Source organism: Fusarium falciforme, chromosome 1, assembly GCF_026873545.1.
Source record: "Fusarium falciforme chromosome 1, complete sequence".
Classification (NCBI taxonomy): Eukaryota; Fungi; Ascomycota; class Sordariomycetes; order Hypocreales; family Nectriaceae; genus Fusarium; species Fusarium falciforme.
In genome coordinates, this window is record NC_070544.1 from 6,212,098 (window position 1) to 6,237,773 (window position 25,676).

General features: G+C 52.4%; 8 protein-coding genes across 8 annotated transcripts; 5 read left to right on the forward strand and 3 right to left on the reverse strand.

Moving 5' to 3' along the window:
• Positions 1-736: 736 nt before the first annotated feature.
• On the forward strand, positions 737-2,664 carry NCS54_00179100 (Endoplasmic reticulum oxidoreductin-1; the record flags this gene model as incomplete). The annotated part of the gene is made up of 3 exons (XM_053147409.1): positions 737-826; positions 916-2,498; positions 2,550-2,664. The coding sequence occupies 3 exons, from the start codon at positions 737-739 to the stop codon at positions 2,662-2,664; spliced, it is 1,788 nt and encodes a 595-aa protein (XP_053003384.1).
• A 2,319-nt stretch (positions 2,665-4,983) lies between these two features.
• Positions 4,984-5,917, forward strand: NCS54_00179200 (Hypothetical protein; the record flags this gene model as incomplete). Its single annotated transcript, XM_053147410.1, has 3 exons — positions 4,984-5,096; positions 5,153-5,758; positions 5,815-5,917. 3 exons carry the CDS (start codon positions 4,984-4,986, stop codon positions 5,915-5,917), a joined length of 822 nt encoding a protein of 273 aa, XP_053003385.1.
• A 323-nt stretch (positions 5,918-6,240) lies between these two features.
• NCS54_00179300 (DUF202 domain-containing protein) lies at positions 6,241-6,989 on the reverse strand (the record flags this gene model as incomplete). Its single annotated transcript, XM_053147411.1, has 2 exons — positions 6,241-6,533; positions 6,746-6,989. 2 exons carry the CDS (start codon positions 6,987-6,989, stop codon positions 6,241-6,243), a joined length of 537 nt encoding a protein of 178 aa, XP_053003386.1.
• A 2,760-nt stretch (positions 6,990-9,749) lies between these two features.
• On the forward strand, positions 9,750-12,629 carry NCS54_00179400 (Beta-glucosidase; the record flags this gene model as incomplete). The annotated part of the gene is made up of 7 exons (XM_053147412.1): positions 9,750-9,887; positions 9,941-10,066; positions 10,112-10,370; positions 10,421-10,640; positions 10,694-11,996; positions 12,044-12,534; positions 12,581-12,629. The coding sequence occupies 7 exons, from the start codon at positions 9,750-9,752 to the stop codon at positions 12,627-12,629; spliced, it is 2,586 nt and encodes an 861-aa protein (XP_053003387.1).
• A 645-nt stretch (positions 12,630-13,274) lies between these two features.
• Positions 13,275-13,795, reverse strand: NCS54_00179500 (RRM domain-containing protein; the record flags this gene model as incomplete). The annotated part of the gene is made up of 2 exons (XM_053147413.1): positions 13,275-13,493; positions 13,553-13,795. 2 exons carry the CDS (start codon positions 13,793-13,795, stop codon positions 13,275-13,277), a joined length of 462 nt encoding a protein of 153 aa, XP_053003388.1.
• A 648-nt stretch (positions 13,796-14,443) lies between these two features.
• NCS54_00179600 (40S ribosomal protein S30) lies at positions 14,444-14,823 on the reverse strand (the record flags this gene model as incomplete). The annotated part of the gene is made up of 4 exons (XM_053147414.1): positions 14,444-14,467; positions 14,520-14,624; positions 14,694-14,719; positions 14,790-14,823. 4 exons carry the CDS (start codon positions 14,821-14,823, stop codon positions 14,444-14,446), a joined length of 189 nt encoding a protein of 62 aa, XP_053003389.1.
• A 4,474-nt stretch (positions 14,824-19,297) lies between these two features.
• On the forward strand, positions 19,298-22,257 carry NCS54_00179700 (Hypothetical protein; the record flags this gene model as incomplete). Its single annotated transcript, XM_053147415.1, has 2 exons — positions 19,298-19,378; positions 19,432-22,257. 2 exons carry the CDS (start codon positions 19,298-19,300, stop codon positions 22,255-22,257), a joined length of 2,907 nt encoding a protein of 968 aa, XP_053003390.1.
• Positions 22,258-23,491: 1,234 nt separating this feature from the next.
• NCS54_00179800 (DUF4440 domain-containing protein) lies at positions 23,492-23,905 on the forward strand (the record flags this gene model as incomplete). Its single annotated transcript, XM_053147416.1, has 1 exon — positions 23,492-23,905. One exon carries the CDS (start codon positions 23,492-23,494, stop codon positions 23,903-23,905), a length of 414 nt encoding a protein of 137 aa, XP_053003391.1.
• Between the last annotated feature and the right edge of the window lie 1,771 nt (positions 23,906-25,676).

Sequence of the window (25,676 nt, forward strand, 5' to 3'; positions counted from 1 at the left end):
TCTTTGTGGTTTTGGTAGAACTGAGGGGTTTGTTGACTCCCTTTCTAGGATATAATAACACTCGCCAAATGTCTTCCTTGAATGATTGCATCGTGTCAATTGGAGGACGAGGCTGACGGAGTGTCGGGGTCCACGACGCACGAATTGCGGCGGCTTCGCCTCAAATTCGTCCGGGAACGGATCTCGGAGGGAAGCATGGCGTACCTATTGATCAACAACAGCCAGCGTGGCATCTTTTTTAGGATATTTCGTACGTGGCTTGATGCCTTTTTGTAGCTCGCCCTATAACTTGCAGCTATTCCTTCAACATACAAGTTTTATCTCTCTTATTCTTCATCTCTTGTTTGTTCGAGACTCGTGCTAGAATTAAAGGTACATTTGACCGTTCGAGACTCAACGGCGCTTGTACAGAATAGGAAAGGTGTCCATCGCTGCCCGCCGACGCCGCTGGGGGTCCTGTCAACCCACTTGCCTTACTTCATACGTCGCTTCTTCTTCCTCTCTCTCTTACAACAAAGCACTTTATAGACGAAAGGACTGTGTCTTTCTTTCTTTTACGTCGCCTTTCACTCGCTAGCGACTCGAAATCTCTCCTCGAGAGAAACACATCCCGTCTTTTCTTTGACGTTTGCGGCCAACTGCCTGCTGCACGTCGGCCCGTCGCTTCGTTCCCGCGCTGTCGCTCCCGCAGCCTGCATCGACTCGAAACTCTGAATTCGTCCGTCGCTAAGCAGTCATGAAGTCTGCAAGCAGGTTATTCTATCTTTCTGTGTTTGCCCTTTGGGGCGCTCCAGGTTCTTGCGAGAGTTCCTCGGACGACTGCCATGTAAGTCATTGCTTGCCACCCAGCCTCAACTATCACCCACACAAAGCCGACCCTTTTGTCCTGGGCTTGCTAACTTTGTTCTCTGAAAGATCTCGCCCAAATCCATCGTTAGCGATGCCTGCGCCTCGTTTGCGACCCTCGACAAGCTCAATGCCGGAGTCAAGCCCGCCATCGACGACCTCACCCACAATACCGACTTCTTCTCTCACTACCGAGTAAACCTCTTCCACAAGAAGTGCCCCTTTTGGAACGACGAAAATGGAATGTGCGGAAACATTGGATGCGCCGTCGAGACCCTGGACAACGAGGAGGACATCCCCGAGGTCTGGCGCGCCCACGCGCTGGGCAAGCTCGAAGGTCCTCGCGCTAAGCACCCCGGCAAGAAGGCCCATCACCAGCACCCTGAGCGACCTCTCCAGGGGAAACTCGGCGAGGACGTTGGTGAGAGCTGCGTTTTCGAATACGATGACGAATGCGACGAACGAGACTTTTGCGTCCCCGAGGATGAGAGCGCAAGCTCCAAGGGCGACTACGTGAGCCTGGTCCGAAACCCCGAACGATTCACTGGATATGCTGGCGCCGGCGCCGCGCAGGTCTGGAACGCCATCTACCGTGAGAACTGCTTCCAGAAGAGCTCGTTCCCCAAGTCTGCCGATCTCGGCACCTCCCAGTGGAAGCCAGGCCCGGCCGCCCAGGACTTCAAGCAGATTCTCGATGCTGCTGGACGTCAGGCCCAGCTCGAGGAGAGGCGCCAGCAGAACCCCAACACTCCATTCGTCGCAAACACTGGCTTCGAGGTTGACGACGAGTGTCTTGAGAAGCGTGTCTTTTACCGCGTCATGTCGGGAATGCACGCCAGCATCAGCGCCCACCTGTGCTACAACTTCCTGAACCAGACCACAGGCGACTGGCACCCCAACGTTGCCTGCTACGAACATCGTCTTCACAAGTTCCCCGATCGCATTGGCAACATCTACTTTAACTATGCGCTCATGACCCGCGCTATTGCCAAGATCGGCCCATACCTTCAGACCGACGACTATACCTTCTGCACTGGCGACCCTTCTGGAGATGCGGCCACCCGTGCCAAGGTTCTTGAGGTCACCCAGCGAGCCGCCAGTGTGCCCCAGATCTTTGACGAAACTCTCATGTTTGTCAACGGCGAGGGACCTTCCCTGAAGGAGGACTTCCGCAACCGCTTTCGCAACGTTAGCCGTCTGATGGACTGTGTTGGCTGTGACAAGTGCCGTCTCTGGGGCAAGCTTCAGGCTGCCGGCTATGGCACTGCCCTCAAGGTTCTGTTCGAGTTCGACAACAACAGCGAAGACATCCCCGTCCTTAAGCGCACCGAGCTTGTGGCCCTGTTCAACACATACGCCCGTATCAGCAGCTCTGTCAACGCCGTTAACGAGTTCCGCCACCTTTTGGAGGCGAGGAACTCAGGCGAGGATGAGCTTGACAGGATGATCGAGCAGGATGCGGTCAAGGCCAAGGTTGAGGCCGAGGCTGAGACCAACGCGCAAATGGATGACGCCATGCGAGAGTTTATTGAGCTCCGGCGAAGAGGACCTACTGACGACTCGCTTGGCGGTCATATCGCTTATGAGCTTGCTCACGTCCGTGCTGCCATGAAGGTGGTTATTTCGGGCTGGATGCGCACTCCCAAGGCACTGTAAGTTTTGATGTTTGAGATTATCATGAGACAGATACTGACATTTCGCAGCTGGAACGTCATTACCTATGAATTCCACCGCCTTTACCGCCTCTGGGTCGGTCTTCCCGTCGGACCTCGATGGTGGAAATTTCAGCTCCCCAACATTGACCGAGACGAGCTGTAGAGGAGTCGACTGGCTGGGTTAGGCATATAAAACAGAGTGTGACTATGGCATCACTGGGCGTTTTCTCCTTTCAAGCTTCAACAACAAGGAATATATCTTGTTTTTGCTCTCAACAGAAGTATGGATACTAGAGCATTTTGCTGGGCGTTTGCATTGAGCGGTTGGGTTTTGGGCTTTTTTTTTTTTTATACTGCAGGATTTGTGTGGTAGCGAATATGCTATAGACGAGAAATTGAGCGAACTTTGTTCTCTTTCAAAGTGCTGTGTCTTGTCCGGAAGGCCGGTTTGGGTTATTTGCTGCGCAGTATTGCTTTGTGCTGAGGGACTGGGTAGGTACATCGGTTTACTTGAATGGGTTACTCTGAGTGATGTGAGGAGAGTATTATGCATTACTGAACGAACTATCATATTTTGCAGAAATGTGATCAGTCTCGCCAGAGTGACGTGTAACTCTGGCAGCCAGATGAGAGGATGTAAGTGCAAAGCTCTATAACCAAAGAGAATCAAGGACAAGAGCACAATATGCTTGGCATTAATAAGACAATGGCGATCTATAAATTATCGATTGAAGTATTACTGGTTGTTCGTCTCTTGATTGTGCTCAGTTTCAGCTGTTGTCCTCTCTCGATAGCATCGAGACCAGATCCCTATCCCCACGCTTCCTAACATCTGGTTAGCTCGTGTGTGTACCTTCCAATGCATGTTCCATGCTTATGCTCTATGCCTTGCCCGATAGATCTCGGGCTGTTGTTAGTGCTATGCAAAAGAAACATGCACAATAAAACATGCCTACGAGTACTACTCATGCATAGAGTCAAACCCCGGTCGTGCACAAACGTAACCTGACTCAGGACTTCCCACGGACCCGGCAACGAGGGACGGGTGGCTTGAGGTAGAGCATGAACAGGGGGTCCATGAGATTTTTTGAGGCCTGCCACTTTGACAGGGGTCCTCGAGAGGGGGAGGGGTTGGGAGAGGTTGTATGTATGGAAAAGGAGTGATGAGAGGTCAATTGAGGGAGATTACAGGGTTTTTGTTGCATTTGTAGGTCAATTGTTGGTCTTTTGTAGGCCATTTGTTGGATGATTGTTGGTCGATTGTTGGATTTAGCGGTTTTCTGGTAGTATTATACCCTGTCAGTTGTTGGTCACTGTTGGACAATTGTTGGTTTTTACGGTGGTGTTTCGCCCTGTCACAGGTTGCCAGACTTTTGCAGGATACTTGTTGGAATGTCGGTCCATTGCTGGAGCTTAATTGGAAGTGATCTTCATTCTTACTGCTTCTGTCCAAATAGACGTAATACCCTGTTTTTACCTTGCAACTCTAACGCCCTGCTTGCACAGCCTTAATCGAGACTCACCCAACTGCCGGTAACCGTTATTCTCACGAGGAAAATTGCAGCGCAAAGCCGAGACACACACCCAGACAGATAACGAGTAAAAAGCAAGTAAACCTCGGCTGCAAAACAGCTGATTCCAACAGGGTTCTTTTGTCCTGCACAACAAAAGACGAAGCGGTGACGAGAGAAAGGGACGATCGTCCAGCCTCTGTTACCGCCGACGTGGGTAAGATGAGATGCGCCTTACCAGGCCATCGGGTATTACAGCACACACACCACCCCTTTTACCGGCAGGACGGTTGGCCGAGTGTGTCCCCGCCCACTGGCCTGGGTCTGATGAGTGTGTGTCTGGGTCTGTCAAGGGAGACTTGACATGGCTCATGGGATTTGAGTTTCTCGAGGGTAAACAGATGGTGGATTCTACTTCTCAGCTAGGACTTTCTTCTTCTCCTTGCAATTTGCCTGTCATCAATTCAAAAAGCCTCTTTGTCTCTAATCCACGCCAGCATGGCTTTTTTTCCCTCGTGTCTCGCTTCCTGCAGATCACCCGTCGTAGGCACGACCCGGCGGACTGGGTTGGCGAACCACCAGGCGAAGTCATCCGCTTGATGGCTCCCCCACAGCAGACAGGCCCGGGGATGCATCCGACACGACGGACACCGGGGGTCGCCCGGCATGCTGGGTCCCAGGTGCATTGGTTTGGTTGCCTTGTCGAGGAAAGAGATGACGGGAACAGGGGCGGGACGGGAAGATGGTTCGCAGCGCGACCCAGATGCTCGGGCCGTCGTGGGTTTGTCGCGGACGGGAGTATTCTTTTAGGGAGGGCCCCGGTTCCTTTCTGTCGGTAACCTGGCGTCGTCTATGTCCGGGGGTAGCATGGCTTGTATGATGAGAGGGCCCTATAACTAGCCCCGTGTTCCTGTCACTTTCTTTCTTTTCGAGAACAAGCAATATTCTCCCCCCAGCTTTTGCCACCAAGCATGGACCCTCTTTGTGGTATTGATGGCTCTCGTCCGTCTCCTCCTCGGTCTAGGAAGATGGCTAGACGGGATAGCAGCATCAGCCTTGAAGAAGGCCCTGTCCCTGTAGAGAGGTACCGTTCCCTAACCCAGTGTCGTCAAGCTGAGTGCTAACCCTTGGTGTTGCTAGACACTCTCCTCAGACTCATCACTCTAAGGACAAGGGCGTCTTCGATTCTGCCAAGCCACCTCTTCTACTCTTTCGTCCTCACGAGCTCCACACTCCCACCACGATCCGTGAGGCGAGCCCGGAGGATGGCTGTCCGCTGCTCCCTTCAGAGCCAAGTCTTCCATCCTCGCCTACAGTTACGGCGCCGATGGATGTATTTCTTGGATATGAGGATAGCCATGAGAAGATGAGAGTTGGTGGTGTCGCTCCGGTCAAGGCGGCTGCTCAGGTTGAGCAGCTGAGGTCGGAGCCTGCTGCCTCATCTCTTGGGACATCCAGTTGGCAACATCCCAGTGATGATGATGTTGACCCACCCTTGAGTGATGAGGCCAGGCCCGGTGGTCATGACAAGATGCCTCGTACTCCAGTCCTGCAGCCCGTGGCTGGCCGAGCAATGACTGAGTCGTCCTATGTCATGGTGGACACCATGATCCCATGCGGGCCCATTGAACCGGATGATCCATCAATGATTGATGCAAATATCGCGGGAATGTCTCCATTCAAGGCTCTTGAGCACCTAGAAGCATCCAACGGCATAGATGGCAGTGGCACTCGACGCCGGTTTAGGTATGATGACTCTCTGCTAACCCATGACGACAACACCCAGGCTGACAGCCACGCAGGCGTGGCAGGCGACATGATCTGGTGCCAGCGCGGGTCCGTGGAAGGACCAGAGTGAGAAAGTTGAAGAAGGATGTTCAGGAGAAGAGGGAGAAGAAGCCCTGATGTGAGGGTTAGCCTGGATGCAAGTGTGTTGGAAGTCTTTTGTGTTTTGGGTTTCGTTCCTATAGGTTGTCGTCTCTACTTACTGTGCGCAATGAAAACTCGAGTTATCTTAATACCAGGCCATATTAAACCGAGTTCGTAGGCATAAGAGAGTCCAAAGAGGTTGTGATGTGTATTTTGTTCCTCGTTTAACAGCGTGCTCTGGACTCAAGTTGGCTTGGGAAGGGGAGAAACCGCCTTGACCACATCAATAGCCAAAAGAAACCCAAAAAAGACAAACAGCAGCTACCACATGTCAGTTTTACTCTCCAACAATCACAAGCTCAACCCACAAGAACAGAACATATACCGAGGCAGTGAATCTCAAAGCCACCTGACAAGGCCTTGCCACTCAACATGGCATGCTGATGCCTCCAGCTCCGAACGGCCCCAAGTAGGATAGTGCCTATCGAGAAGGCGTAGCAGGTTATGGCCAGGGGTTTCCCGGCAGCAAAGTAGCCAAAACCGGAGCCGTGGTTGGTCTCGTGGTTGAATGTGAAGAGCTGGGCTACCAGGGTCCCGACCATGGACATCATCATGGATGTACGCAGGTATCCGAGAAAGGTACGCTCGTTGGCTAAATGGGGGAATATCATGTTAGCAGATGGCGTTCTATATAAGGGTTCTATATAGCCCAGGTTATATAGCCGAGCAAGCTCTTGCGACGGGGGGTTTTCTAGAATGGGGATGCTTCCACATGAAACGAAGAGCATCAGCCGCACGGTTGACGTGCTTGTTACAAGCAAGGACATTTATTATTCCTCCAGTTACACAGAAGAGTAAACATACCGAGGTGGTCACGCGCGGCTGAAAAGTCAACCTCGCAGCTCACCTGCGAAGACCAGAACCTGGCGAGCGGCGTCTTGGCCGATTCGGCCGGCGGGACGGCGGACCCTTCCCCACGCGGCTCCGGTTCTTGGTCCGGCTGCGACTGCGGGGATGATGATGTTGTTGATAAAGATTGTGTGATGCGCGGGGAGAGGTCGTGGAGAGAGTATACCGAGGGTGAGCGGCTTCTGGCTGACGGAGGCATTATGTGGTGTTGAAGTGGCGAGTGACAACTAACAAGACCAAGTTCGATTAGGAAACGCAGGTATCACCAAAACCGTTAGCTAAGAGGCACAAGCACATGTCAAACATCTGCACGATGATGCAAAAGAGAAAGAAAAGGTGCTTTCCCGCCCGTTTCTCGATGAACTTTTGGGTCCGGGTCGATCCAAGGCTTCGGGAACTAAATGCGGATCTCGGGGAGGCGACGAAAGCGGGAAGGGGAACAACGCCGCCGACCCGCCGATCGAGATATTGACAGGGGGAACTCTGGATTCTTTTGGTGTTGATGTTTTAACACGGCGTTTTATTAATATCCGAGACCGGGGATGTTTCTATTTTTGATGAGTCGTTTTTTTGGTGTATATCCGATGTTTGTGAAACGTTTTTAGCCACATTCCTTACTGTGCTGTCTACAGCGTAGTTTGCAGTTGGCTGTACAACGGGAGTCAAGGGCGGCGATTAATTGAACTTTCATCGTTCAATAGCATTTCCTTGCTGCGTTAGTGCTATCAGTGGTATCTCAGAGATAAGCAATAACTGGAGTTCTCTTGTTCATCACCACGCGACGCACTTAACCTCCTGTCTAACCTGCTCTACTGTCAACCCACTCATCTCCATCAACTTCAATAACGCAAGAAAAACAAAAGTTCCTCGTAAAAGAGCAAAGCGAGAGAATTCTCACATATCAACTTTCATTTAAATTCTCCACTTCCGTATTCCTGCAAAAAATGCAAAAAAAGTACGCGCTGGACAAGCACCTACAGCAACCTCCCGATCGCAGCCCCAACACAACAACGCACCATCCGTCGTGCGGTTCTCTTCCCCGTGTTGGCCCCCGTTAGGAACAAAGGCTTTGATCGTTCGGCCACTCTCAGTGCCCGTCTTTACTTCAGGCTGTGTTTTCCTGGATAATAAGGGTATAGACTATGCCGGTGGTTTGGCAGTGTTGAGATGCAACTCGGGTCATGGTTGACAGTGATGAGTGGATCACGGTACCTGAATGGGTAATAACTTGTGAAATGGGCTCGTGAATGCTTGATCTGTAACTGCTAAGCTGAAAAGCTTCAGTTGCAGCCTCGGCATGCGAGTGCATCACCCCCTGAAGGCGCCTCGGCGAAGGTTCCACATCAACTCGGTACATGAACAGGCAAGAAACGTCGTATCCATGCCGAGGGTCATTTCTTTTGTGCAGTTCGATCAATCTGGCGCTTCCGACATGCATGTATCCGCACGTATAGTATGTTACATGCTCGGGAGAGCTGCCGACGTTGTCTCTTTTCGCTCTGTTGAGACAGAAGCCGGCAAGGTGTAGGACCACTCTTGTTGCTACCTGCGCTCGGATGTGCTACGACTCTGGCAACTGCCGAGTCTATGAGGTTATGGTTATCTGGGAGATTTCTAATAGGATCATGGTATTGTATCTTACTTGGGTGGGTGTTGTTTGAATATCACCACGTGGTCATGTTAGTGGTGACCCTGAAGTCATACACAGAACCACAACTCAACCCATCTTCACAGAACAAAAACAACTTATCAACAACCGAAAAAGAAAAAAAAAAAAAAGCGTCTGATGCCATGTCGACATTCCCGTCCGGCGATGCCGACATTTCTCAACTCAACCCCCGGACCACCCCACACGCACCCCCAGCGAAAAGAAAACCCCCGGAGCCCCAGCCCCGGCTCTCGCTTGCCCCGGCTCCGTCGGGCACCTCAAAGGTGGGATTCCCGGGCCGAAGGGCCGCACACCTTCTTTTAGACTGGGATCCCGACAACCGCTGGGTGGTGCCTGGTTACGCGGGATTCGTATCTTGATAGGGTAATTGTCGTAACACACACGTCAAGACGCACGCTTCACCCAGTCTCTCGGTGCCGAGTTACTTGGCTTGAATCCTTTATCCAAGCGAAAACAAAATAAAAACACCATCTTATTTTCCGGCATCGATGCCAAGCATCCTTTTCCCAATTCGTTGGTACGAAAGATGCTCGCTCTTAGCTGACCGCCGCCGATAAGGCGCGCCTTGTGCAACGTGGCATGCGCTCACTCACCCCAAAACATGGGAGTTTTATTTGTCAAATGGGGATTTTTTAGCATTTCGTAACTTTTGATGATTATGAGCCCACTGAGTCTTTGCCTCTGCTATGCATACAAGAGAAAAGAACCCCTTCTCCTTTCCAATCTCGGCTTATACCTCTCTCCTTGGACAAGTGCTCACCACCACCACCACCACCCCCGAGCCTCCCGCAATCGTCCCGACGCTCGGCCGCTCTCACGGTCCGTCTATACCGGGACGTTTGCTATCCCAATCGATCTGCAACTAGCATCGCCTCTCAGCTGCGGTTGCATTTTTCCCCACTCCCCCAGCCTGGTCCAGCCTCAGTCGTGGAAGACCTCAAACAACCCATATCCCTGTCTCTCTGTGGTTGGAGGTGATTCTGCCTATCTTGTACCTTCCTACTGAGGGATTCTCGGCCAATTGCCTCGCCTCATGTCGGTGCAATTAACGGATGACCTTGTGAATCCCTCATGGCGCCTCACTCGTCTGCCGGCTGTATAAGTTGGTTGCCCACCTCTTATTTCTCCGGCTGCATTCTTATTCCTGTAGAAATACACATGACTGGTTGCTGTTTTATCCAGGCTCAACTCGCATCCTTCAAGTTCCAGTTGGGTGTTTGAACAAGGGGATCAAAGCTCTGGATACATTCAAACTCCCTGCCATTTTAAGCCCCCATCACATTTGTCGACATGAACGAGTCAAATACCCCTTCCACTCCTGACACGGAGTACTCTCCGCCCTGCAGTCCCCCGCAGAAGAGCCAGCACCTCCGGGACACTCGGTCCGCCGCAAAGGAGAAGCTGGCGACACTAAGCTTGAAGGAAAAGGCATGATTGGAGGGATGTTGATTATATCAGATTATGCATTCTGAACTTTATAGGTCTCTCTTCTTACCGCTGCCGACTTTTGGCGGACAAGAGCCATACCCGAGAAGGGCATCCCGGCTATCAAGACGACTGATGGACCAAATGGAGCTCGAGGAGGGATATTCGTTGGCGGCACAAAGGTCAGTTACCAAGTATACACCATGGTCAATGACTGAATAGGTCAGGCTGCTCTGTTCCCATGTGGCATCTCACTCGCAGCCACCTGGAACAAGGACCTCCTCTACCAAGTCGGCCAACACCTAGCCCTCGAAGCAAAAGCGAGATCCGCAGAGATGCTCCTCGCTCCAACAGTCTGCATGCACCGTCACCCCCTCGGTGGTCGCAACTTTGAGTCCTTCTCCGAAGACCCCCTCCTCACAGGAAAGCTCGCGGCCCAGTACATCAAGGGTCTACAAGACAGGGGCGTAGCGGCAACCATCAAGCGTAAAGAGTACACTGGCAATTAACATTTTCATCATGCTAAGGGTGAATAGATTTCGTCGGAAACGAGCAGGAGACGAATAGACTGACGATAGACTCGCTCATCACTGAGAGGCCTCTCCGAGAGCTCTACCTCCGACCGTTTGAGATTGCGATCCGGGAGGCGAATCCTTGGGCAGTCATGTCTTCGTATAATCTCATCAACGGCGTTCACGCGGACTTGAATAAGCATACTCTCAAGGACATTTTGCGAGGAGAATGGGGTTATGATGGGTTACTGACAACTACCCCTATCTTGATTCATCGGATACACTAACTGTTCTCAGAACTGTGGTTTCGGATTGGGGCGGTATCAACTCGTCTGTTGAATCTGTACAGGCCGGATGCGACATCGAGTTCCCCTATTCAGCAAAGTGGCGGTTAGACAAGCTCATCACCGCAGCTAACGAAGGCCTTATCAAGATGGAGGATATCGATCAAGCTGCAGAGAACATGCTCACCTTGGTAGAGCGACTCAAGGGAAGCGACATGTCACCAGAGGAACCCGAGCGGGAAGATGATCGAAAAGAGACACGAGAACTCATCCGAGCTGCTGGACATGAAGGACTCACGCTCCTCAAAAACGACGATGGCATTCTCCCGCTGTGTCCCAAGTCTACCAAGGTTGCTGTCATTGGACCAAACGCCAACAGAGCCATCGCCGGCGGTGGTGGAAGTGCAAGTCTGAACCCGTACTACAACACGATTCCTCTCGACAGCATCCGCAAGGTATCCCAGAAGAAGGTCACTTTTGCCCAGGGGTGTTATATCCACAAGTGGCTCCCCGTTGCGTCCGAGTATTGCACCGACAAGTCTGGTAAGCCTGGTGTCAACATTGACTGGTTCGCGGGCGACAAGTTCGAAGGAAGTCCCGTGGTGATACAGCGAAGGACGAACACGGATCTCTTCCTCTGGGATTCGGCGCCCCTTCAGCAGGTTGGTCCTGAGTGGTCTGCCATTGCTACTACGTACCTCACACCAAAGACTACCGGCAAGCACACCATCAGCTTCATGAGTGTAGGTCCCGGGAAGCTATACGTCAACGGGCAGTTGGTCCTGGATCTGTGGGAGTGGACTGAAGAGGGAGAGGCAATGTTTGACGGCTCGGTGGACTACCTCGTCGACGTCGACATGGAAGCAGACAAGGCAGTCGAACTCCGCGTGGAAATGACCAACGAACTCCGTCCCATCTCGAAGCAGAAGCAGTTTGGTATCACGCACAAGTACGGCGGCTGCCGCATCGGATTCAAGGAACAAGACCGAGTCGACTACATCCAGGAGGCGGTCGAGACGGCTCGAGCGGCAGATGTGGCTGTGGTGATTGTTGGAGTGGATGCCGAGTGGGAATCAGAGGGTTATGATCGCCAGACTATGGACTTGCCTGTTGATGGGAGTCAGGACAGGCTCATCGAAGCCGTGGTGAAAGCGAACCCACGAACCATTGTCGTCAACCAATCTGGCAGCCCGGTTCATATGCCCTGGGCAGACCATGTTCCCGTCATCATCCAAGGATGGTACCAAGGACAGGAAGCAGGAAATGCTCTCGCAGATGTCTTGTTTGGCATCCAAAACCCCAGCGGCAAACTCCCAGTGAGTTCATTTATCCAGTCCTAACGCCCCTGCTAACAACACCACAGGCAACCTTCCCCAAGCGAATCGAACACACTCCAGCCTGGCACACCTGGCCCGGCGAGAACCACAAAGTCCTCTACGGCGAAGGCCTCTACATCGGCTACAGACACTACGACCACGCCAAGATAACCCCCCTCTTCCCCTTTGGCCACGGCCTCTCCTACACGACCTTCGAGTACGGCCGTCCCGAGATCTCGACCCGCACGCTGACACCCGACGGCGTCATAAACATCACACTCGCTATCTCAAACATTGGCAGTCGCGCCGGTGCAGAGACGGTGCAGCTGTATGTTCACGATGAGAAGAGCCGGCTGCCAAGGCCGGAGAAGGAGCTCGTGGCGTTTGAAAAGGTGTTCCTCGAAGCAGATGAGACGAGACACATTACCATCAGCCTCGACAAGTACGCTGTCGGGTACTATGACGAGACTGTTCCTGGATGGATCGCCGAGGAGGGTGCCTTCAAGGTGCTCATCGGTGCGTCGAGTGCTGATATAAGGTGAGTTAACTAGATGAAAGTTGAAGATAGGGGCTAATCTGAGCAGGCAATCGACGAAATTTTCCGTCAAGGAGTCGTTCACCTGGGTATTCTAAGGAGCCCAAGTAAACCTTCACAGGCGTCCATTACGCGGCGCAGTTCAAGGCATGCCTCTAGACTGCCTTGTTTCTTTCTCATTCTTCGCATTTGCAACAAGCATCGGTTGCTCCCTAGTTTTCTCCAGAGATTGGATAGGTCGGGACATGATCCCATGAGGTGCACAACGAAACATGACTGTAACCCAGGCTTCAGCGATACAAACTGACGGCTGATGTGCCTCTCGCACTAGCATTTCGGATAGTATGAATACCTATTCCAAAGAACCTCATCAGTGTAGCCATGACCAGATTTTCCAGTCAAGTCAACAAGACGTACTGTAGCTATGCGAACCAGCCAGCACAAGGGGGCACCTCTTGACGCATCCCTTGTTCATACAATCCAAACACTTTTTCCGTCCGTCATTCTGAATACAATAGCCATGCGAACGTAGTCCAATCCTTTCTTGATCTAAACCACGTTAGACAAATCCCTCAAAGTAAAAGACACAAAAACATACCTCATATATAGACATTACACGTGCCGACGTGCTCTCGACCCTTCACGGGTCATACACATCGGCGACGCTCCAGCCGTGTTTGTTCATGCGCCCTTGCATGTCGTAACCGCGCATTCTTTGTCTCTCCGGCTCTCGAAGCATCCTTTCAGTCGCGTTCCTCGCGCTCCTTGCCCTCGGGACTTCGACTCCTGCTCCGGCCTGTCCTCCTACCGCCCGCGCCCCGTCCGCGTCCTGGCTTACCAGGCGGGGGTCGGACGAATGCAAAGTCCACCTGGATGGTCTGCTCGAGGAGCTTTGTCTCGTGCGCGCCGTCAATGGCCGCGCGGGCCTCCTCAAGGGTCGTGTACTCGATCAGCGCGTATCCCTAGACGCATCTCAACATCAGCATCCCATGCATCGCAACGTGTCCTGGCGCAGGCTCACCTTGACGTAACCGCTTCGTCGATCCAGGTTCAAGTGCATGTTCTTGATCTCGCCGTACTCTCCAAAAATATCCTGCAGAGACTCCTCGTCGGCCTCCTCGTGGACGTTGGTGACGACAATGATCCAGCCCTCGATGGAGCGGACGGCTGTGGCTTTGGCATGGGTCTGCATGTCGGACTCGTTGCGCGCGGGGGGCGGGGGAGACGCCGCGTCGACGTCGACATCCATTTCCACGTCGGCCATTTTGAGGTTGTGATTTGGGGTTGTCGGTCTGTAGGAGGAATTGAGCACGCGTTGAGGTGTGTTATTGCTGTTGTGATGGAGGAGCTCGGGCAGAGTTCAGGCGGGAGGATGAAATTGATATCACGTGACTCTGGACATGGCGCCGTAATGGTTCAATTCATCACGAACTGCACAGTAATCGAAAATGCATCATTAGTCGATAGTTGAGGCACGCATTGTCGCATTCACAAAGGCAACTAGGGGCTATTCATCAAGAGCATCCTCAGGCATTCATTCTGACATGGATGTCATCGGCGTGAGTCACTCGCCGAAATGGCAGCGGGGTTCACAGGGTCTACGAGGTTCGCAGTCATCATCCATTTCCGCCTGTCGGGAATCCTCATCATAGAGCGCCGTAGCATTCACAATCCATGGCCAATTCGTCTGGGCGCGAACAAATGTTTGTTGTATTGACAACCGACACCGGACGCCGAGTAGAGTCGTAGTGCTTCTTCGCCATTCCTTTTTGATTTTGTGCAAGGGGCTCAGCCTATATCGTGCGACCCGACCTAATCCATCTTCCCATTGCTGAGTGAAGCAACCATCGGTGAACGGTTTCTGCAAGCCAACCTCCCAATACCGCAAATCCTGTCCTAGGTAACCAGTCGTTTAAGCGCCGGGGTTGGGGTTCATCTGTCGGCATCGTCAGCGCCCGTGGTTTTGTGGTCCTGTCGAGTCTGCTCACCTTCCGCTTGCCACCAGTCATGGTAACGTTGACGAATCGTCGGGTGTACTTGAGGCGCTTAAGAGCACGGCCCTTGGGGACCTTGGTCTTCTCCTGCTTCTCAACCTGTAGGACCGGATGGTTAGTGATCGGAGTCGTCGGGATCGATGGAAATTATTCGCGGCGCCGTCGTACCTTAGGAGTCTGAGACTTGACCTTGCCTGCGTTATTGTCAGCGACGTTCTAATCATCAAGGCATCATCGCGAAGAGATGAGGCGGGCGCAACGTACCGGCACGGGCAAGAGATCCGTGAACTTTACCCATTGTGAATGATTTGCTTGGTGGTGATGTGGATGGTGTGTCGTCGACTGGAGGCGCGGTAAGATCGATTTTTTGGGAATTTGGCAAATGATTGTGGGCGGGAGGCGACCCTCACGTGAGCGGGGAAAAGATGCCCTGTCGGATAAACTTGAGCCGAATGTGGCTGGAGGTGTGGCTCAATTTGAGGCTTACCTACTACCCGGGTAAGGGGGGGTTCAGGACAGTGTGGCACATAAACTTGCATCACACTGTTAGGTCAACATTATGATTTCATGATAAAAAATCAACATAATGTCTTCTAATAATAAATATTAATTGCAACATAACTATAACATAATAATAAGCCCTTAATAGAGCTATATTATTATTATAACAAGCTTATAGATTTAATAGATATTATGCTGTCTTTAACTAGCCCACCTAATGATACAGTGCGAACAGTCTGCCCTGAACCCCCCCGTCACACGGGTAGGTATGTAATGCATCTCCCAGCAGCGAGCCTCTGTGTCTCCCTCATGAGGCGGCCGATAGTCTAGAGGCCCCAAATCAATGAGAAATTTCATGTGCTTTTGCTCTCGACATTTCTGGCAAAATTGACCTTATGTTTTTTATTTCCTCAGTCTAACTTGCTCTCAATCCATGGGTTGAGAGGTTGACCTCCTCTATGATGACGTCATTGGTGATATTCCCAACCAAGTAAAGGTGCTGCGAGAGGTCTGACTGTATGTTGAAGCAAGCTGGGCAGTCAGGACATAAGACGAACTCGAAGGGCTTCTGTAAGCCTATTCTCATGCATTCAGGTACCATCTCACTCCTCGCACCACACAAGATGGTTCCTGACAGGCGTTACATCGCCTCCCGAGGCAGTGTCGCCAAGATGGATGTGCAACTCTAGCCTCTTGCCCTGCCATCCCGGGAATCAGACCCTGAAAAGCAGCAGATCAAGTCATTTGGCACATGCAGGAACATAGTTCTGAGCAATCTCGGGGTCTTTTTCTGCAGGAACAGTCGGTTGTACGTTCCTGAGTTTAGTGAGTTCGTATTGTAGAGATTGAATCACGTCGTGTTTGACGTTCCTGGACTTGAAACTGGAGCATGGGTTATACGGATTGCGGGTGAAGCTTGGAGCAAGGGAGCTTGGGAATACGATGTCGGGTGTTTTATCAACGTCGGGACTCTTCTGTTGGGTGAGCCCGTTATCCACTTGCAACATTGTTTTCGTATTTGGAGAAGCTCATCTTTGCAGCCAGTCAGCCGACTACCTACTAACAGCACCCTATCTCTATGTCAATCGAAGCAAAAGAAAAAGCCTCCAGACATAGATGGCAAGTTGAGCCGGTTTCTTTTCATAGAAACAACAAAGATCAATGGTTGTGAATTTTCCGCGTCACTGTGTAGGGTAGACCAACAATCCAATCCTTCAACCCACAGAATCCTCTCCCTCACGCAGATAAAAAAAAAACGCCGAGCAATCGCATTCACTTACAAGGCCCATCCAGGCCAGAAGAAGTCAGTCATCTGCATTGCCTCGCAGAATCTCGGCCTCAAGCGGGGTTGTTTTTTTTACTATATTTACGCGGAGCAGGGTCCTTGCTGCTGCAACAATACGAGGGTAAAGGGCCACTGAGGCCAAAGAACGAGGGCGCACTTTGCAGCGAGGAATTTTGCGTGATCCACCGCGGGCTGGATGTCGATCGTATCCAGATCAAGAGAGGGGGATGCTGTAAGTTGATGGATTTGTTATTTCGCGATGGATGCCGTTTAATATATTGATGGTGCCCAACTCATGGTTCTAGGGAGGAGAGCAAGGACGAAAAGACTCAAATTTCTTGTTTGTAACAGCACAACGGTTGATTCTCGTGGTATCATGGCATCCAGCTTACCGAGGTAAACAAGGTCATACGCCGCTCTTATGAGGGTTTTCAATATTGGCCCTCTTTCTCGTGTCCGGTGATATTTCCTGCTTCCACCCATGAGCACACCGCCGCCTGGAGAAAAAACGTGATGCACGGACTGCCCCGGATAGATTAGCACGAGGTCTGGGCGGTACCACAACACGAACAGTACAACACCACCCATGCGTCAGGCATCACATCACCGCGCAGCTGTCCTGCAGGCTCTTGCAGATGCTAGGCGCCTTTCTTCGTGGTTAGCCGAGCAACGCTCCCAGCCGCCTGCTTCTCTTGTGTGTGTTTAGGTTTGGGGGCATGCCATGGCATGGCATGACTCTTGTTATTATCGGTTCTTATTCCGCTGTGATCGACATGAAAAAAGGTTGGATGGACGGACGGGAAGAAGTTTGGATGGCAGGAGATGAGCCTGCCACGTTGTGCTGCACTTCATCCTTTGTGGTCCATAATAACCTCAACCTCCTCATCCAACCTCCATCCTACATTAGATAGAGTCGCTCAACGCACCTATTCGAAGGCCATTGGAAGCCAGCCACCTCAATTGTATAAGCCATAAACATTGTAAGCTTAACCTGGGATGGCGTCCCCTCGCATCGCTGCCGCCGGCTTCACCTCAAGCACTGTAAACGACGGGACATAAACGAGCTGTCGCCATCATGAGGCTAAACCCCAGAGCCCCAAGCTCCAAGCAGCCACCACTCGTGTCTTTTCCAGAGGCAGACGCCTCTTGATCGATCTTTTTGGGGAAGTGGTCCCGTTCTATTCGTGTACGCTCGCATTTGCATTTTGGTGTGCAGACGTCAGTCAGATCAGGCCCTTGGGAATGCGGGCTATTTTTGGATCCATGTGCATCCTCAGCAGTGCCGGGCTTCGGCCCCTCCCACTGAAGAGCGCTGTAGGGCCAGTGCAAGGCCATAGCTGGGGATCGGCCGATTATGGCGTTGGGAGCTTGTGGCCGGCCAATGGGGTGACGCGGTCCGCCGATGACAGCCACACTGATTCTGTGGTGCCCACCTCGCCAGTTCGTATTCTCGGCCGACCCAAACCCACAATGGATAGACGACGACCTTGATTTTGGGCCTTTACGAGCAACTGCAGGATGCGGGTGTTGGATGGCGCTTTCTGCTGCTGAAAGTTCAATCTAACGAATGTGATTGCAGAAAGAGACATGAGGGGGACGACGATCCAATCATTCAAGGGAGATGAGGAGAGAATCAGCTTATCAGGGCATCTTGAAGAGCTATCAAACATTACCGAAACAGCTCTCATACCTGAGCTCAGATCTGGGTGGTTCCAGTTTAGCCCAGAAACGCCCAGTAATAGGCCGTCATCCACGTCAATAACCAGGGCAGCTTACAGTCAGTGGCTTTTCTGGGTCGACTACCTACACTAACTAGGGCTGGGCCAGGCCAAACCCGATGCCGCCATCCCGCAATCACGCACCCATGATGCAGAGGACCCATCCTATCGCATCGCATCCGGGAAGACCGCTGCTCAGCTGGTGTCGTTGGGTCGACGGGCGTCATGGGCAATTCGGATTGGCCCAGCCATGTTAGTCTCTACAGACATGGAAGACAAGCTGCTGCGCTGCAGAACAAGAGACCATCCGGGATATCGGGATCTTGCTTGCTTGCTCGCTTGCCTTGCTTGGGCTTGGCCCTGCAATTTGGCTTCTGGACAAAGAAAGTCTCACCAGGGCGAGCGTCAGGAATTTTCGGGACTTTTCTATTTTCTGCTCTTCCTCATGCTTCCCCATCCCCATCCCATGTCCACTGTCTCATCCCATCATCGTCCTTCATCTTAAGACGACCCCCCCTGCTTCTCCCTCCTCTATCTCTTACAAACCCTCAATATCCCAGTCCTACGTTGCATCGGGAATTCCTATTTTCATCTTGAATCCGTTCCCGCTCCTCCCTCTTCCTATTGCCTTTTTGCCCCCCTCCTCCCCTCTGGTCTGGTCGAATCCAACCTCTCAAGACCAACCTCTTTGCATACAAACCTCCAAATCACGAGACAGCAACGCCTTGTCCCACCGCTTCTACTTGCCCGCCCACATCTTGAGACACGACCGCTTCCGTCGCTTCTCGACAATATAGATTCTTTTTTGCTTGTCGCCGCTTTCGTCGTTTTCCCCAGAAATTCAATTCTTGAACAGTTTCTCTCGTTTTCTAGAGCAGGAAAAGAAGGCGGGGCATGAGTCTAGAAAGCTCATAGCAACAGCAACAACAACAAGCACCCATCTACGCCCACATCCACCATCGCTAGAGTTGATTCTCTCGCCGAACCCGGCTCCCGAGCGATTCTCTTTCGGCGCTTTCAGCTAGCTCTTTGGCTGCAAACACCCGCAGGAGCTCAATCCCGCAAGCTACTACTCATTCAATCTTCGCGCTTATCTGCAGCAAACCACCCCCACCTTACACCATCTTGTCCGACAAGAGCTGCTTTCTGCCCATTTCTTTGCGCTCACATTTTCTCCCAATCTTTTCTCACAGATCTCGCATGTTCTGAGGCGTTTTTGCGTGTCGCCAGCTTCGGGTCGACTCGCCTAGACTTACAACACCTTCATCATGCAAGAGATTATCCAGCCTCAGGCGCGAGGGCGCTCCAACAGCTTACAGCGCATGCTGGACCTGGAGAAGAAGCTCAATGTAGGTCCCAGAACCACCGAGGAAGCATCATGTAAGACTGACCGCAATTGCAGTTCCAACGAAACCACCAAGGCTCTGTGCCTCCATCTCCCACCGTTACAGATAGCTCTGTTCCTCCAAGCCCCGGCTTCGCTCCTCGCCGCTTCGAATTGGTGCCAAAGGACAAGAAAGTCCCCCCTCCAGTCCGAAACTACAATGCCGTGCCTCCGCCGCTCTTCTCCTCTCACACAGCTCCCGCGCGAGCTGAATCACCAAATGTGATACAACGAAAACCAGTCGGACAGGGCGCCTCTCGCTCCGTGTCGAGGGAAGCCTCCACAACCGACCTCACAACAGATAAGCACACACAAAAGACGGTGGCTTTCATGTTCCCCCCAGACGTTGAGGAGCAGCGCTCCGTCTGTCAGTCCCCCACATGGGAGGCCTATGACCGACGAAAGAAGGAGAAGAAGGAAGAGAAGAAGAAGGAGAGTGAGAAGAAAAAGGAAGATGACAAGAAAAAGGAACACGAAAAGGAGCAGGCCATGAACGAGGCCCTTGAGGAGGCCTGGAAGAATGCTCCCAAGCCTCGTGGTAGAAAGCTGACCAAGCACCCCCCTCCGCCCTCTCCCGCCGTATTTGCGGCTCAAGGTCGAAGCATGACCGAACCGGCACGGCCCGCGACGCAGAAGCGGCGATCTCGATCCTCCAGCTTGTTGGGCTTCTCCATCGGGAGGAACAACGACGAGCCTGAAGAGCCCCGGAGCCATCGCCGCTCCAACTCGCTCACATCCCTCTTCCGCAGCTCATTCGAGATCCGACGAGCTTCATTCGACGAGACCAGCTCCACCGGCTTCCTCGGAGGCGTCAAGCTGGAGAAGAAGAAGGAGGACTTTCATCAAAAGGTTCTCGAGGACCAAGCAAAGGGAAACAGCAAGGTGCATCCCGCTCTGCGAAAATCGTTCCTTGGCCACGGCTCATTCACACCTCTCAAGACCAACCCCCAGCAGACCAAAGAGGCAGACGCCCAGCGCAGGGCGTACCCGCCCATCTCGATCAACACGGCCGCTGCGAGAGGTCACCCGATGAAGCCCGCCAAGTCGCCTCAGCGAAGAGGCTCCGTCAACATTTACCTATGGAGTGCGCGCGCTAAGCGAAACTCTGCCGCATCCGAGTGTGCTGTGGCTGATGATACAGAAGATGAAGAGGAGCAGAACCGGGTGCACACGCCAGATAGCGAGATCCTATATAACAAGGCTCAGGGCCTTACAAGGAGGGGATGCGTTCACATCAAGAACGGCTCACACACCGTGCCTGACCAGAAGTCAGTAAAGAGCCATGAGGATCTCAAGGCTCGTACTCAGAGTGAAAGCAGTCAGGCTAGACCGGTGAGCGCCGAGAGCAGCCAGAGCCAGAAGATGAAGGAGATCCCACCCCTGAGGATCAAGACCCCCAAGGTCACCGAGAAACCGGCTCCGGAGGAAAAGACGACCGTCTCAAAGCCGCCGATTGTGCCCCTGGCAATTCCTCGTCCTCGACGGGCATCCGCCGCTTCCACATCAACTGCACCTGAGCCTCCGCGAAAGAGCACCAAAAGGAATTCTCTAATCTTCCTAACCCGACTCCAATCGCACTCGCCACAAGATGACCCGTCAAGCTCCAAGAGCAGCTTTGGCTCGCCCAAGGATAAGAAGTCTATGGAGTCGAGCAGGTCGTCCAAGTCATCCAAGCACAACCCGCCTAGCATCCGGTATGAGCACACCTCAGCCGGCGAGCGCCCCAAGCCCATCACTGCGGAGTCTTCACCGGCTGTGAGCACGAAATGGACCCTTAGAGAGGCTGCCAAGAGTGCTTTCGGCCGTGGCCACTCGTCCCATGGGTCCGTCTCGCGTCCTTCGACAGAAAACGTCTCGCCTGAACCTTCAACCGACTCTCCCAAGACTGACTCGTCAACACCTATTATGTCGAATAGCCAGCCGTACAGGGGCCTGAACATCAGTGGCGGAGTTCCTCTGGATGCTACTCACAGCGCCCGACATGCGAACAAGCATCTTTCTCCGGCTATGTCTTCTCCAACTTGTCGACCTACGACGAGCTCTTCAGATTCGTCCTACTCGGATGCCATTCAATCTGTATCCCCCCTCAGCACACCACACACTACTCCTCCTCAGTCTGAGATGGGCCACTCCCCCAGTTTGGCGACTATCAAGCCCGTGCTACCACCACCAGCAAACCACGGGTACGAACAGGTCAGCCCATACTGGTCATACACCAACTCGCCTCAGCTTCTCCCAACCGACCGCTTCGAGCCTTCTGATATCAGCAGTTCAGAGGCAGAGGCTGATCCCATCCAGGAGGCCGCAAACAGGGTGATGGAAGCATTCTCGAATGCCAACCTCCGAAGCCCAACCTTCCAGCGCAAGAGGTCGGACCTCAACTCTTCAGCCGAGACCAGCTTTGCTTCATCCCCGACGCAGCTGCACCCCCCTCTGAAGCACAAGGACAGAAGCAAGGCTCGAATCCGATCTCCCGTCAACCCTCAATCCCCGCGTTTCGATCGCGTAGGCAGTCCGCTGCGAGGCCATAGGCCGACCCTCTCGGACCCCGAGGCATCGATCAAGACGCTCCGTCACAGGACCAACCTGGAGCATCAGCAGCCAGGCGAGCCCGTGGCCAAGATGTTTGTCGAGTGCTGCGAGTGCAAGTACTACCACGACATGCCGAGCAAGCTCTACGAGGCCATGTCCAACCCGGACGCTGTGCTCTCGTCGACGGACCAGCTCGGCTTCGCGGGCAGCGTTTCCATGACGGTGCGGTGCCCGTGGTGCAAACACGAGATGAGCACCAAGTGCTGCGCAGGATTCGCGGCCATGGTATACATCAAGGAGAGATTCCACTGATATCGTCAACTTGACGAGTTCAATCCTTTTTGTATTGTTTATTTCCGTTTTTTTTTTTTTTTTTTTTACAACTAGACGACAGCACAACGCAATCATTTCCTTGAAACCCTCTATTGGCGCTCAGGAAGAAAAGGAGGAGAGAATGTCTGGGAGAAACGACAATCCTGTGACTATCTGGTTTTTCATTTTTTGTATCAGTGGGATATAATTGCACACTGCTTGGCTAAACGCAGCCTATCTGACAATACCTAGGTATACTTTTTTGTTTGGCGGAAGAGATTGAAGGGATTCATGTATCTAAGCCTGATGACCTAATATGATGACCTAACGACATGATGAATTGAATCAAAAAAGGATCAAGAACTCCGTTTTCACCGTATTTATCTTGTGAAGTAACGGTTACGTGTATTTTCAAGGACCCATAGACATGCTGGACCCTGCTTCAAGGGTCCCATGATGAAGATGGGGTTTTGGTCTCCATGGGCTCGGGGAGTTTGAGACACGGAGGTTGACGTCACCCTCCGACTTTCCTCTTCAGGTTTAACCCCCTAACCCCTCACGGTCGTATCGAAGAATTTAGTATTTACCCTAGAACTCGATAGTCATCTTGGCATTTCTCATCGTCATGGGCGCCATCGATGGGTCAAGGAGCCAACAGTTTCAAGGACCTTCCGTTATCGGTGTAGCTAGATCTAGAGGTATGGGGAATCTATGAATCTAAAATGGTTGTGTTGGTGAATGAGGATGGGATAATGAAAACGTGGTGGTGTGTGTACAAGATCAACTTGTGGGCCGGGGTTGGTTGAGATCAAGGATGGGAATGTCCCCCGATGAGAGGAGAATTGGCTGACCAAAAAGAATATTCCGGATAATCAAGTCATGAGTGACCTTGGGCAAGAATCCTGTTGCCTTGCAATTACTGTCCATTGGGCGATTTCCTTGTGACAATACTGTCTTGGTTGACGTTGCGCAGCGCTGACGTCAGGCAAAAACAGGGATTGGAGACGGGTCAATTGCCAGGTTTTTGGGGGCAAGCAACGCCTGTGGGAAAGGGTTGGAAGACAATGATATCAAGACATACGTCAGGCTTTGGAGGAGATAAGATTTCTTGCCATCGTTTCCCCTGCTTTACGAATTTTGAAGTTGTTTAGAGCATCTTGCAATAGCATCACCGCGATACCCCAAGTAAAACTCGTCTTTCAACTTACCATCAAATCACAAAACAAACCTCACAATGGGTGAACCGAAAAAGGGAACAATCCTCGCCCGCAACAAGGAGGGCACCCTCGAAGCCTCAGCCCTCCTCTGGCGCGCCCTGACCTCTGACAAGCCAGAGACGATGCGCAAGTACATCACAAAGGACGCGGTGCTCGCAGAGCCCGACAGGACGGTCTACTCGCCAAAGACGGAGCCCACGCTCGACGATTACATCGAGGACGACTACGAGCCATGGACCGCGTACAAGATCCACGGGGAGCCAGAGTTTGTTGAGATCGACATGATGGCCTCGGCGCTCATCTATCGCGTCACCGCTTGGAAGCTCAAGGGAGGCGAGATGGTCGCTACTGAGGGGTGGTGCTCGAGTGTGTTTAGGCAAGGTCCTGGAGGAGATTGGAGGTGCTGCTGTCACCATATGGCCAAGATTTGAAGCGAGTCGTTGGATGGGAGATGATCATGTTGGGGTGGTGGAAGCCGAGAGGAGAGCTCAACGAGTGTAGAAAGTGTAATCTTGCAAAGGGAAAGGATGTGAAAGACGGTCACTCTTGGCCGCAAGGGCCTCGAGGCACCAATCGATATGGGGTCTTGTTGGTTGTGGGTTGCAGTGGGTTGGGGGTTCTCGAGGAGGCGAATATTGGGCATTTTTTCTTGTACTGTAATGAATTCATGTGCGATGATGTTATCTCACCTATTAAATGAAACAACCAGCTTCCGTATTCAACCTCGCACATATCGTCGTTGTGTAGGATCTTCCCACCTGAGCATGTCAGCAGACGTCCGTCTATGGGTTGCAATGCTGGAGTCTCGATCTCCTGGGCGAGGATTGCCAAGATATAGGCCTTATTTTTTGTGGATATCTACGCAGTTTCAATTGTTAATATCAACACCTTCAGCTGTCCTCGTGACTTTGCTTCTTCAACGTAACCATCCTTGTCACAATGTGTATCATCCTTACCCCAGAACAACACCTCTCGGGCTTACATGTCCGCTGTTATGTAAGAACCCCCTTGTTCCGCGTAAACTCCATGCCCCCGGATGCCCCCCGGTGATGCGAACTCCCTCGGTTGGAGAGAGAGAGAGAGGAGAAAAGGAAAAGGAAAAACGAATTGATGCGATTGAATGCAGTTCATCTCGTTTCCCCGCCCGTCAATGCCAAGACCACGCTGCTCGGCCGTCCTCCAAAACGAGGGGGAGGGGTCCTTTTCTTCGCGTGGAAGCCAGCGCAGGGGTCGTGAAAAAGTGGCAAAAAAGAAGAGGCTGTTTCTTGATATGGTCTCGTGCGTGTTATCTGCGCAGTATAGTTATCGACGAGTCGTTATTGGTGAGAGATGAACAGCTGAGGCTAATATTAGCTTAATATCAAGCCCGTCGGTTATACAATCTGTCTCATCCAGTGGGAAGAGGCATTATTAACGAACAGCGCCAAAAGAAACAAGCAGCTTTTGACGGACCTGGACCGAAACCCAATTGACCACTCACCAGCCTTCGTCCTGCAACTTGACCATTCTGGACGGGCAAGGATTCCTGCGCGGGGGGGCCCATTTCGACAAAAGGCTGGGCATCTGCCTCTCCCATCTCCCCTCCTTCTTGTTTCCTCTTGGCACAAGCTGGGCGTTTTTGCCATTCGCCTGCACAACATCGTCAAGCCTTTTGAGGGGAACGAGCGTTTTCTGGGCGTGCCTCGAGTGTCTTGTCCTTCTCTTGGCTTTGCTGCTACTGCTGCTGCCTTCGATGCTTGGCTTCCCCCCTGCGTTTTTTTTTTTTCCGCCTCCGTCCCTTCTATCCGGCCCAGCCAACTTCTGGGCATTCTCACGATCCGAGGTTATCATGATTCAGACTCAGGACGGACATTGGCTAACTAAGCGTCGACACGTCTACCCAGCGTCAAAGACGGTGGTGTTGCAGCCTCGACTATCGAGAATGCTGCGCTTCTGCAGAGAACGTCGGCCTCAATGACAAACGTGCCAATGGGCCTGGCCACCAAAAAAAAGGCGTCCTTGGCAACGTCCCTTTTCGTCTGCACTCGGTGATAGAATCGGTGCTGATGGCCCGTCCCCGGCGAGCGCCGACTGACCGGTTCTCTGTCTGTCCCCAGCATGCCGGTCATTGTGCCACCGCCGCTGTCAATGTCTCTGTTCCTCCATCAAGCTCAAGCCAAGGCCTTGTCAAATGCTTCTTCACCCCCGACAAGACAAGCCCAT